The sequence below is a fragment of the Halichoeres trimaculatus genome, unplaced genomic scaffold, assembly GCF_033239565.1.
Source record: "Halichoeres trimaculatus isolate MK-OKI-2021-1 unplaced genomic scaffold, fHalTri1.1 fHalTri1_scaffold_9, whole genome shotgun sequence".
Lineage (NCBI taxonomy): Eukaryota > Metazoa > Chordata > Actinopteri > Labriformes > Labridae > Halichoeres > Halichoeres trimaculatus.
This window is the reverse complement of record NW_027437188.1, coordinates 23,077,321-23,090,478: the sequence shown is the minus strand read 5'-3', so window position 1 is coordinate 23,090,478 and position 13,158 is coordinate 23,077,321. Positions and strand designations below refer to the sequence as shown.

The 13,158-nt window shown below is 38.4% G+C and overlaps 1 protein-coding gene across 1 annotated transcript; it reads right to left on the bottom strand.

Moving 5' to 3' along the window:
* Positions 1–7,173: 7,173 nt before the first annotated feature.
* Positions 7,174–12,151, bottom strand: LOC141797435 (histone H4 transcription factor). Its single transcript, XM_074678771.1, has 10 exons — positions 11,829–12,151; positions 11,422–11,624; positions 11,060–11,286; positions 10,857–10,968; positions 10,617–10,769; positions 10,459–10,533; positions 9,998–10,118; positions 8,740–8,878; positions 8,528–8,652; positions 7,174–8,404 (listed from the first exon to the last, which is right to left on the bottom strand). Exons 2-10 carry the CDS (start codon positions 11,570–11,572, stop codon positions 7,972–7,974), a joined length of 1,536 nt encoding a protein of 511 aa, XP_074534872.1. The 5' UTR covers positions 11,573–11,624; positions 11,829–12,151; the 3' UTR covers positions 7,174–7,971.
* Positions 12,152–13,158: the final 1,007 nt, after the last annotated feature.

The following is a 13,158-nucleotide window of genomic DNA, read 5'->3' as shown; positions in this document are numbered from 1 at the left end:
CTTGACGGAACAGCTCCTTTAACCCTGCCCATACTAATGGGATTTGGATGGTTAGTGAGAATGGATTTAGCTAATCAAGGAGAACACGTCTTCCCAAAGCTTTATCCAATCACAGTATTATGTTTGCTTAATTGGATCCAATAGAAGGGTAGCCTAATTTGTCTGGGGCCACTCAGGACAACTGGCTTGTGCCAGATTGCACAGTTTGAAGAGTTCTTAAAAACTAATAGTAATGAAATAAAGTCTTTAAAACAACATGCTTTTTATATTTGTGGGGATCAGTTTGTATTATTTTCAGATAACAGTGCATCGATAGATTGTTGCATGATTTCAGACAGTTCACTGCAAAACTAACCTACAGCTACAAACAAACATAGGCATTACAGAGCTGAGACATAGCTTTAGTATTGCTTTAAAATATGGTTTCACTTAGGAGTTATAGGAATAAAAAAAGAGAAAAAAAATGATTAATTGATGAGAAACTTTTTCAAATGGGCTGACAAATAGATTGAAAATAAAGCTTAATGTGTTTTTCTCTGACCAATCTGCTGGAAGGTGTGACAGGCATTAAATATACACAAAAAGAAATGATCACATTCATAACTGCTAAAAAATAAATAAAAAGTGTTTCTCTAAGTGGTTTGTGTTCACTGTTCAAGACAACATGTCAATTACAAAAACATCATAATTCAAGAATGTTGGTCTAGTTATAAAAGCAATGACTTCAGGTGCAAAGGTCTGAAATCAGAAATCAGCCAATCAGAACTCTTTCACTGTAAGGAAAGTTAAGCAAAAATGTTACTAAGATTTAAAAAAAGAAACAAAAGAAAAACATTTATTTATAAAGACATGTTGGTACAGTGGTGTGCACAGAGGAGGGGCCCAATAGTTGAAAATGCGCTCTTAAGTGCTATATTTGGAGCCAAAACAAGTGCTAAAGTGCCCCTCTGGTTGGCAAAACACACTGAACTGCCATCTTTGCCGGTTAAAACATGATAAACTGACATCTTGGGTGGCAAAAATGTGTGATGTATTAGCCTTTTTTTCTCTCCACCCCTGTCCTTCAAGAAATGTGTGCATACCACTGTGTGGATATGCTTCCTTTAAAAAAAGAAAAAAAAAAAGTCATGATTTTTGATTGATTCTAAATATGCAGGATGCTATTACAGAAATTTACCATCATCCTGCATCCTTTCTAACCAGTTTTTCTGTTAAAGTGATGAACAAATTATTTGTCGTAAACATCCTTGGGGATGATTGTTGCAAGGATGTTATTTTTGATGCTGTTTTCAGTTTGTTTATACTGTGTCTGTGAAATGAGCCACAAACATTGAGATTTCGTCAAAGCATCTGAATGTGAAAGGCCACCCCGTTGTCACTTAAGCTGTCTCTCTAAACTGAATCAGAGGGGTTTAGGGGCTGATGGGATAAGGTTAAGCCATTAGGAGTAGTTAATGGTCTTTTCTGGTGTTGGTAAGTAACACTGACTAATTGTTCACTTGAGGAGCAGACAGCTGCACTGGCTCACGGTGAGAGGAGCGTCCTGCTGCACTGAAGTCACAACTTCAGACACTTTTTTTATTTTCTATTTTATGTTATTTTATTTTTTATCATTTTTTCTTTTGAAAAGTTGATTTTAAGAAAGAAAAGAACATCCTTTGTTTGGAGTTTGGATTTTTACATCACCTCACTGGTAAGAAAAATATATAGAAATGTATGTAGCGACTTGCTAAGAAGCCTGTATATTTGTTTTGTTTTTGTTGGTCAATTTGTTCAAAATTGTGTAGTCTTTTTAACCCCAAAAGGTGTCAATTGAATGAGCATTTACCAGCTCAGTTTATTATTTCAGAGTGTGTGAATGAACCTGTCCACAGCTTTTCAGACAGCTGTGACTGTTGTTGGGCTGCAAACAAAATTTAGCATTTGTCAATTAATTGATTATTAGTCAAACAGTCTTATAATCATTGGGCCAATAAGGAAAACTGTGAATAATTTTAGAGCCTTAAAGACATCTTTGCATGTCTCTTCCATAACATCCATATTATGAAATGATTTCTGATGGAGTTTGTTAGTGCAGGAGGTGAGAAGCAGCGGTCTCCCTGACCCCAGGTGACACGGCGAGCTGCTTCTGATGCCTCATTCACTCTGTTTGCGATCCTAACAGCTCCTCTATGAGATTAAGAGATTTCTGTGGCACGCTGACATGGACGAAATTTAAAGAACGTAGGATGTGTAACCTCCAGCTAATCTTGTCTTTATGAGAAGGGAAGGATGAGGTGATTGGATTGCTTTAGCCTAAAAGAGGTTTAAGGACACAAACAGGAGGATGGTGGGGATATCCTGGCACATGGAAGAGATGGTTTGGAGGAAAATGTGGTGTGTCATTGGGACAAATTAACTCTGTTCTTTTACTTTAATGCAATGAAAAAGATTAAGAGTAATCCAAGTGCCCTGATGCACAAACAGCTTTAAAACATAGTTTTGCCATAAATTCATCTTTGGGAAACTTTTTTTTATAATAAATTTTGGACACAGATTTTGTCTGTATGAATTATGTAGATCTGGATATTTTTACAGGATATTTTTACATCAAGTGTCTTTATACAGAAAAAAAACACACAACGCTCAAAGTTTGTAACAACATGTTTGCAATCATGTCCCTTCAAAATACAAAATTTAGTAAACAATATTGAATCTGTAACAGTGAAAATAATACAGAAAAGGAGCAAATACAGTCATTTTTTGCAAGTAAAGCTTCGAAAATTACTTCATGACTTGCAGGGAAAAACTGTCATTCAGTCAAACAATTTTTTTAGAGCATCACCAACTTTAAAGGATCATTTTTCCTCTCTCTGGTTTTTTTTTCAATACAGATCAGCTGCATATAGCAATGCTCCCATTCACTAACAGCATTACTAATCATGTGTTCTTGGAACGGATGTTTCCAAAATGAATTAAATGGATTGGCTCACTGAATGGCTCAATTGGCTTAGTATCTGTAATGCAATCAAACAGGCTGCTGTCATTTGCATGTTTTTTTGCCAAGCAAATTTCCTGAAATTTCTGTAACATGTTATACAATTTAAGCCAATTGAAAAACACTTAGTCTATGAAACAGTATTCTTATAAGAGAAAGATCAGAAAAGGATTGTTTGAAGGATTAATGTGAAAAAGGAAGCTCGAGATTAGTCTGAGGCAAAACATCATGCCTTTTGCAAATGGTCCATTTTTTATGTTCCACTCATAGTATTTGTGTTGGCAGAGTACTGGGGCCAAATATTTTAAATTGATGCTGCACCCCTGTTTGCAGAGAATAAATGGTCATTAATCTGCTTACAAACAAACTGTTATAAGTTTTGTTTATGTCAAAGTTATCAAGTGATGGAGAGATCCAGTGCATGTAGACCCTAATTCAGATAATCTGGCAATTTCTCAAGTTTTTCTTGTTAGGAAAAAAATAAAAATCACTGTAGGTTAAAAATGAAGAGGGGCCACACACCCTTGAATCCTCACTACTCTTCCTCTTTCTCTTTACACCTCCCAGCGGTCTTCATCACTTCCTGCTTCACCAACATCTCCAAATGCTTCAGCACGCCCACCAGCATGCCTTCACCCCTTTCCTACATCAACCTTTTGCTTCAGGAATCTCAGCTGCTCCAACAGGACCACAGGACTGTAACGTGAGCAAACACACTGTCGTCAGTGATCTGAATCAGAACATTTGTCAATCAAAGCCTTCAGTTCAGTGTTATTTCTTTGCCACAAATAAAACATTTGTACCTCTTACCTTGTTGCCTCACGCTGCAGTTCAACACACTCCTCCCCAGAGGGTTAGCCAGGCCATCGTTTGCTCCTGTCACAGCTCTCCACATCACAAAACATAAATCTCTTAGCTCCACAGTGAGTACAAAAGTTTAAGTGAAAATATAATGTGTCGAAACAAAAATTGAAGTTGTTTTATCTTTTTATAGTTTGCTTCAATATTCTCTTTTTTTTCTTAAAGACACAGGGGAGGTGGGGAGCGCTGCACGTTTGCATTGCATGGAAGATTTATTACAAAGAAAGACTGAAGGTAACAAAGGAGATCTGCTTTTTTCCTTCTTAAATAAGTTTATTCATCAAGTTTATTTGAACTTTTGTTGTTTTCTCAATTCTGTTTTTTTTTTTTTTATTTTATGCCATTTGACCATTTGATGGGAGGAAAGGAACTTAAACTTGATCTTCACTGGATTTATGCATAGCTTTCAAAAAATAAACAAAAATAATTAAAATTATATCACTGTTTGTTTGTTTGTTTTTGTTTCTATATTCACAACCTAAACATGTAAGGATGAATCCATATTACAGAAGCAGATAAAATCTTAACAAACTGTTTCAAACCTGTGCTTTGAAAATTGTGACTGATGCATGTTTAAACAGAAAATGCAGCAAACACCTGAAGATCCAGCCATGACTCTTCCTGATAAAACGCAACGGAAGGAATTGGATCCGTCCTCCTGCAGACCCTCAAAACTGGGTGAGTTGTAGACTATATGTATGAGGAATGCTCTAACTGCTGTGTGATATGTGTCACGTTATTGACTCTGATTTGTGTCATTTTTTCAAGATCCTTCTTGTGAGCACTTAGCGAGGCACCCCTCTGACCTTGACACGTCTTCGACATCCTTTCGCAGTGGTTCCTCCCAGAGTGAGGCCTTGGATCAGCCCCAGTACCCAGCCTGGGAGGAGAAACCTGATGATAAGGAGAAGCACAAGAACCAACAAATTAACAAAACAAAGGATTTACCTCTTAAAGACAAATCTCTGGATCAGGCTCCTGGACTCCATTGCAGACTTGGCAGCTCGACTGACAGGAAGCGGCACCTTGAATGTAACAGCTTTCTTGAAGTGAAGAAGGCAAAGCAGGATGCTGTGGAAAACCACTTTGATTCTTCACACACCAAACCAAGTGACTTCTCAGTCGTGTATCCTCACAGTAAAAGGTGTAATGCTAGCAGAACTCTGTGTGGACTTACTGCTTATCCAGGAGCTGAATTATATCCCTACCAAACAACGTGGGACTGTAACAACAGGATGGATCTCTACTGTAGAGAAAATGCCCTGAAGGACTACTCCTTCAAAACCTGCAGAGTGAGCAGGCTTCCTCCTGCTGCACAGACACCAGGAGAGGCTTTCCATGGGTACTCTTCAACACCTCTGTACTTCCCTCTTGCTTTAAGGGGAGAGAAAACCATTTACCACAGAGAGAGTGGGTCTCTACACTCTCAACAACAGAACTGTCATTTATACTGCTGCAGATACCAACTCCCCTATCACTGCTTTCTGCAGACACCCCACCTCAGGTACTGAGTCTCCAAGGGCTGTGGGATGGAATATGGGAGCAAGTGTTCCCATCAAAACAGGTTCAAGCTACACATCAAGCTGAGTGGACAAAAGATCTGGAAAACATTTAATTTGGATACATTTCTAATAAAGCATGATGGTTTTGAAATTTGACTTTTGATTTCTTGGACGTTTTTTTAAACTATGAGCTGATGTTAATGCGTCCTTCTTAAACTGGTTATGACTAAGGTAACATCCAGCTCACCTACAAGAATATGTTTGTTCACAGGCAGATTAACATGGACTCACTGGATCAGTGATAGCAAACTGGCTTTTTATCACTAGTTTAATGTTCAAGTTTGTGGGGAAAAAATAAGTTCCAAAAACTATTTAAAAGCTGTTTATGCTGAAAACTGCATGCAGGGCACTTACACACATTTTGAAGTTGAATAAAATACTTTTTTTAACACCCAATGAGAGATGTGTAGTACCTTTCAGCACAGCCTTTAACATTTCATAGTTTCTTAAGTGGAAGAAGCATATAGACAAACACAAGGGGGCAAGGTGCTTGTAGATGGGTCAGATGACAAATCATAGTACGTCAAACTCTTTGTCTGTTTTTGCTGCTGAAATACTGCTAACACATACATTCACTGTGGGGATATGTTGTACAACATGTATAAAACAGAAGAAAGTCAGATAAAGTGAGACGTGTGCAGAGAGGAGTCGAGCGATTTCAGGCACAATGATCTATCTCAGGACTTTAATTTTACATGTCACACGTGCTGCAGGCAGGAGGACTGGATAGCATATTGCAGACATGTAGCATGTGCATCTGAGGTCAAAATGATAAGACCCCCAATGAAATTTTGTGGGGTTTTTTTTTTTAAATTTCCCAAGTGCTGTCAAATAATTAAAATCAGGTTTTACAAACATTTATTAATATTTTAGATGATTAATGACACATCTGATTATTTAAGTTTTTAATAACACATTTATTTGAAAATAAAGTAATTATATATCTATTGAATTATTTCTGGATTTATTTCATATATTAAATAATTATTGACACATTTAATTATTTAGATAATTATTTAATTGTTTATTTCATTTTGGCATTTTAGTCCTCCATTCAAATCGTCAGTGGGGGGGCATGTTGGAAACAGGCTGGACTCTGAACCTCCACACTAACACCTGTTGGGTTTCTGCCTGTCAGTCAGCTGAGCTGTGCCTCTGATCTTAATATCTCCTAGACTGCCGAGTTACATCTCCCGCTTCAGTGTGTACTGTAAAAGAAATTAGCTATAAAGTAGGTCTTTTTTTTTGTACCAGCACAAAAAGACAGTAAACATGTTTATTTTTGCTGTGAAAACATGTCTTTTTTTTGCTTGGTGTGTGTGGTATGTGGTTTCTAAAACCTGTGGAGCAAGCCTCAAGTGGACACACCACATTAGTGTGTTTTTCAATTTAAAGTATTCATATTGGCAATACTGGCCCTGTATTTGGTGGAATAAGATAAAATACCAAATTGCCTAGTGCTGTAGACCCCTACAAGACTTGATCCAACTATTTCTCTTTTGCAATCCCAAAAATAGTTGAAAAAAAATCTCAATTTGAAAAAACTTAAGTTAAATTTTCTAACCTATTGGCAGATTACTTGTACATTTTACAAGCAATTCCTGTACCATTTTTTGGTAATAATATCTTGGAATGGTCTTGGTCTTGTTAGTAAATAAGGTTATATTTAGACTGATAAGACCATTTTTGCTAGAAATAAAAAAAAACGCTTAGATTTCAGTTTTTCAGAGCAGACACAATCTGTAATTTCTTGACAGCACACTGTTGTTATGTACGGCTTTATAATCACACACTCCAGTGGACAACCTGTAATCAAAACAGTCCAGTGAAAGAAGTCTGGTTTATTTTGCTCCAGTGTGATCACAGCAGGTAGTTCAAAAACAAAAAAGCAGAGAAATCGGGTGAGGTTAGAAACATAACTGCAGGCAATAAAAGAAAAGTCCATAACACTGAAGATGGATCATAAAATTAAAGCATTACAGAACACAGAATGAGGTATAAGGTCAGAGATAAGGTTCAGGGATTAATAAACAATAGAAAATACCACAAACTGAGCGAGGAAGCAGCAAATACCTAACCAGGTACAGCACCATATGTACAATATATGAGAAAAAATAATAAGGAAACTTTTTGTATCAAAAACCTGTTTACATGTGTACAGATAAAATGAGCAATGTTCTCAAGATATATCCAAAAATAAAAGTCCTTTGAAATCATTCTTTAGACAATGTGAAAGTAGCATGTTGTGTAAAGTTCCTGTTAAAAGCAACATTATCAAACCAACTTTGCAGTGCTTTAGCTTCATTGTTCACACAAGCTGTGTTTAACAGGGTTTCTTCAACAACAGATATCACAAAGCTGAGCTGAGGAATAAGAGCTGTACGTAAAAATAGATTTCTAAAACCAGTGCAGGCAGCTGTCTTACTAAAACACCATTTTAAAAATAAAGGAAGCTTTGATTGAAAAATACAAACATTCAGTGACATCTCCCTTGAAGCTTCACACAAAAAAATGCACCAAGAGAAAAAGCAGCTGAATTGCATAAAGTCACAAGAACAGCGCAGCGCAGCCTTACACCACATCCATACCCAGCCCTCTCGCCACCTCTGTCAGGGCCTGCACTGCTCCTGAAGTTCCTCCACCATCGCAGTCCTCCAAAGGAAATCCTCCAGGTTCCTCCTCGATGTGAGGGATGGTGCTCATGACACAGTAGACAGGAGAGTCGCTGCCTCTGGGGCTGGGCTGAGATGAAACATCTTCACCTCCAGAGAGCTCAGAGGAGTATGAGGAGGAGGAGCTGGAGGAAGGAGAGGAGGATCCTGCAGGAGAGCTGTGTCCTATCTCTCCCATGGCCTTTGCACTTTTGTCCTTGCTGCTGGTTCTCTGACTTTTCCGAAGGACCTGTGGTTTCTTGGCCATGTTCTTCATGATTTCTTTTGTCACTTCTACCGTCTCAAAGCGCACCATGTTTAATTTTAGAAAGCCATCCACATCTTTTCTGTATCTGTGTAATAAAAAAAAACAATTTGGCAACAAAGAAATTGTGAATTTCCTTCATTACCTGTTCAGAGTCCAGGGAATAGAATCACACTGCTTATTTTAATGGTTAGATTTCTCATTGGCTTACCTAAAGCGGGAATGTCCAGAGGGCCATTTTAGCTCATGCTTCTTTCGAAGGTGGAGTGTAAGAGTGTAGCACCACGAGAAAACCTTATCACAGATATGGCACTTATATTTGGACATGCCCCCGACCTGTTGGCAGATTCTTAAGTTAGTCACAGCTGACAGTGTCTAGTTGGTCATGTGCTTTAATATGGGTGATACTTGCTGTTAACAAACCTCGTGCACTCTTTTGAAATGATGGCTCATGGTTGGGAATGTATGACATGAATAATCACAACCCTCCACTGTACAGTGATACACTGTGCCCTCGTTGTGAACCTCTGTGTGCTTCTGTAGATCACGCTGGTTCTTAAACCTGTAAGAAAGACAGAAAACTGACTAACTCCACTGCAAAACTGACAATAAATGCACGCTTTTTAGATGTGTCCAGTGTACCAGTCTTAATTTCACGGATTGAGACAAGGGTGGGTGCATATGTGAAAAATTTGAGGAGCCATCCAATCTTGGCCATTTTGGGGGTCTGCATCAGCAAAATGAGGGGTTTCAGAGGTAAAGTAAGGTGAAGCTGTCAATGTCTAAGTTTCACTTTTACTCTCACTTGTCAATTAAGAGATATTTAGCTTGGGGAAAAAAAGCTTTTGTGATAGATAAAGATGTAGTTACAGGTAGGTAGGTGAGAGAAAAAGATGCTACAAAGGTGTTAAATGAATTTCTTGCTAAGACTTTCTGATGGGTTTCTGTTGGATTAGTTACTCACTTCACAAGAGCAATTACTTTACAGTCATATTTGGCTTTTCTTGCCTAATGCTTGCTGCTAGACACCTGAGAGGGCGACTGGGTCGTCTGCATTTGCTCTAAGGGAGATGTCAGCTGAAACCCTCAGTCTGGACCTTTTCTTTGATTTGCCTCCTTTCTTTCTCTCTGGAATACATTTTGTTGCGTCGACAGCTCTTTCTTGAGCTGTGCAGCTTGTCTTTCTGTCTGTCCCCTTGGTACTTTGTATACTGCTCATAGCTCTGCCCCTGATACAACTCCAAAAGGCTTTTATCCTCGTTTTAAAAGTGTGTCTCATCGAGAACATTACAAGCTGAGGTTTTAGACGTGCTGAATTGCTACAGCTCTACTGTTACTGCCTCAAGAAACTATTGTTACATTTATTCCCAGTGGTTGTGCGGTTGTTTTTATTTTCCTGTTCAGAATGTTCAACATTCTATTTGACCTCTACCGGGACTTCTGCTGAAATTTATGAGAACTGACAAAAATTAAGTGCTGAACCCTGATGGTTAAAAAATCCCTAGAATGGCTCTTATCAGATAGTTGGGACCAGGACAATCTTAGTCTGTAATTGTAATGAAAAGTTATGTCAGAGACAATTCAGGGAGCGTCATATGAGACAATTTGAAAGAAAAAAAGTAACGGTTAGCCAAACTACAGCTGTTTAAACCACACATCAGCTGACTTAACCGATCTTTACCTTTTGTCACAGAAGTCACATGGGTAAGGCCGCTCATCACAGTGGCGGAACCGAATGTGGATCTTCAGAGCAGCTAAAGTGGTGCAGGACATGTCGCAAAAGGGACATTTCACCTGGTTCACTGAATGAGGGAGCAAAAAAGCACGATACGAAAACTGATCAGATTTGATTCCACTCAAATTGCTGGTTTACAGCTCATAAAAAGATGGTCAACTTTTGACTTATTCATGCACAACTAAAGATTAAAACACCCTAAACAAAAATGCATTGTAGGATATACACAATAACAATGTCATGAAGCAGAATTAGCAATTGTGGAAGCATGTTATTGTTAATCTATACTCTAATATAAAACCAAAAGTACCGGTAGTTGAAGTGTAGTAATGATTGTAAAGTGCACAACACAAAGAGCTAAATCTGACAGTGAAGTGAAGTTAAGAGTTATAGAAAATTATGATTACCATGCTGACGAACATGATCCCTCAGCAGCCGCTCACTGGAAAAAGCTTTGCCACAATGCTCACACACCAGCGACTCTGGTTAAATGAGATACACGCAGAGGTCAGCTTTCAATCATCACATAGCCCATAAAGGTAGTATAAGTAAGTGTCCCACTCACCTACTGGCTCTGCCTGCCTGTGGAGGTGATCAAACAGCTTAGTGTTGCTTGAGAACATGCTGCCACATGTTGGACAAGCTACAAGTCTTTCCTGAGTGTGGCTCCTCATGTGTTCTCTCAAACGGTATTTGATCTTGAAGTAAGCATCACAGCCTGTAATGAAAACATGATACTGGATTACATCATTCCAGATACAGTCACTCAGGAGTTTCTCTTAACCTTTGTATAACTTAGTCATACCTGTCCAGTGGCAGAAGAGAGCCTGTTGTTGTTGTGGGAGAGACTCTGGCTCAGCACTCTCAACATGATTGTCAACATGTCGGTAGAACCACTCAGGGTTGTTGAATGTACTCTATATGAAGATGCAATTATAATAAATATGCATTAAATATGATTTTAATCATCAGAGGAGCAAAGAAAAAGTTCAGTTGAAATACACCTACATCACAGTTCTCCCACTGGCAAACAAATCCGTCTGATCCCTCAGGAACTAAGTTGTTGCTGTGCACACCCTGATTGCAGCTGGGCAGGTCAGGACGGGACTTAAGCAGCTGGGACCCAATGAATTTCAGCTTACCATGGTAGTTGTGGAAGTAAGCATGGACCTCCAGCTCTGTGGGGCTACCCATGGAAAGAAACTCACAACCAGTCCAGAGACAAGCATACTCATCTAAAAAAACAACACCAAAGAAACAGAGACCTTTAAATAACCAAATATCAGCCAATACAAGTAGTAAATGTGTTTTCATTTGATGTCTCTGTCCTATAACAGACACAACCCCCTCCTGTATGTGTCCTCACTTACCTAGGTCTTCTAAAGCATCGTTGTCTCCCAGGTAGTCCTTTAAATGCAGAGACATATGATCACTCAGCTCCTCCATGGTTCGTCCCTTGAAACTGCAACCACCCCACTCACACACCACCTCGAAATTGTCCAGTCTCTTAGTTGACATCATGATTCTGCTGTTTCAGTACTCAGCTGCATGCACCCGATCCCGGACACCTCACCTTATCAGAAAATGGATATTTTAAAAAGTTCAATGTGGGGAACAGTACGTGTGCAAATACCACATCGTTGTTAGACGTGCACTGCGAACGTTTTTAACAACGCAACAATTAGCTCAAGCTAAAGATGTGTTATCTTTCCACACATTAAAAAGAAATGTGGTAGATTAGAAAAAAACGTAAAAAGTAATTCCTTTTTTCCCTTACCTTTGTTTAGTCAACTTTCATCCATTTCTTTTCAAACGTTGGCATTTAAGAGGACAGCGAAGCTAACTCCAAACCTGTCACTGTCTTACTGTGGTCACTCATCCTCATCAGCTACATCGACGGTATTACAACCGTTATAACCGTTAGACACGAAGCATTTCAGGTATTATGACGTGGTGGATAATTCTAATTTGGTGTAGTATTTTTCAAAGACCCGTAATACATTTTATATTGTTAATACGCATAACGGGTGTTAATAAAAGTTGCTGTCTATTTCTGTTCCTGTTCCCTCCTTTTAGCTTGTCTGCTTTTGTTTATTTCCGGTAGAGCGCAAGTCTTAAAGCGGAAAGTGTTCTTCTTCGACGATTATAAAATTAACATAGCGCCAGTACCTCTCCTGGCGTCCAGTAGGGTGAATTTAGATAAATTGGGACAATAGATTGTGTATCACGCTCGAAGAACGTTTTCTTTGAAAATAAAGAAGGCCTACTCCAGATGTCCTTCCCTTAACTTGTAATTCAGAGCCTTACCAATTTTATATTTTTTCTTTTATTTAAACCCTTTAACGAGAGGAGGTGCAGTCAAGGACGCAGAACCACATATGTTGTACTATTTTACAGCAGTAAGATGCTACAGAGTATGAATTGGTGTACTTTTTTATTCATGTTGAAGCAGAAAAAGAATAAGGTAAACAAAGAAAGTGGCTTTTGTTCTCTTGCTGCTTTCTAGAATGAAAGGATATTTCAGAGCAGGTTAGAACAATTTACTGCAGAACGCTCAATTTTTCTATTCTGGTAAAAGACATAAACCAGTGACAAAATTCTTAACTATTTTTTGTCTCTCCTTTTAGTATTCCTGGAAGAACTATGCAAGAACAGCAGCTGCCAATCATTGTGAAATAAAATTAAACAACTATTTTAACCTCTAATATCTAATAAAAAAAGAATATTTTTCGAAAAAATAGGACTGGAACACAATGCAGCCCAATAATAACTTTATTTCAACACAACATACAGATGTGCAACAAGTTTCTTCAGGGTGTATTTAATTATGAAGTTTGACCAAAGCTACATTTATATGATTGGGGAAGTTTTTGACCTATTCCTCAGCCAGTCACCAGTGGGAGCCGTTTTTTGTAGCAACCTTGCCTTAAACCAGGTGAGATGACGTCCATCTATGATTAGGACAACTTAAGGAGGAAGCATAGGGGAAGCCATGTGTTTCTGCTTTCAAAGGTGAAATGTGTAAAATCTAAAGCAGGGCTTGCAAGGAATTTTTTTTTTTTTTTTTTTAAGTTTCAATACTTGCAAAGTTATATCTCAATAGATAG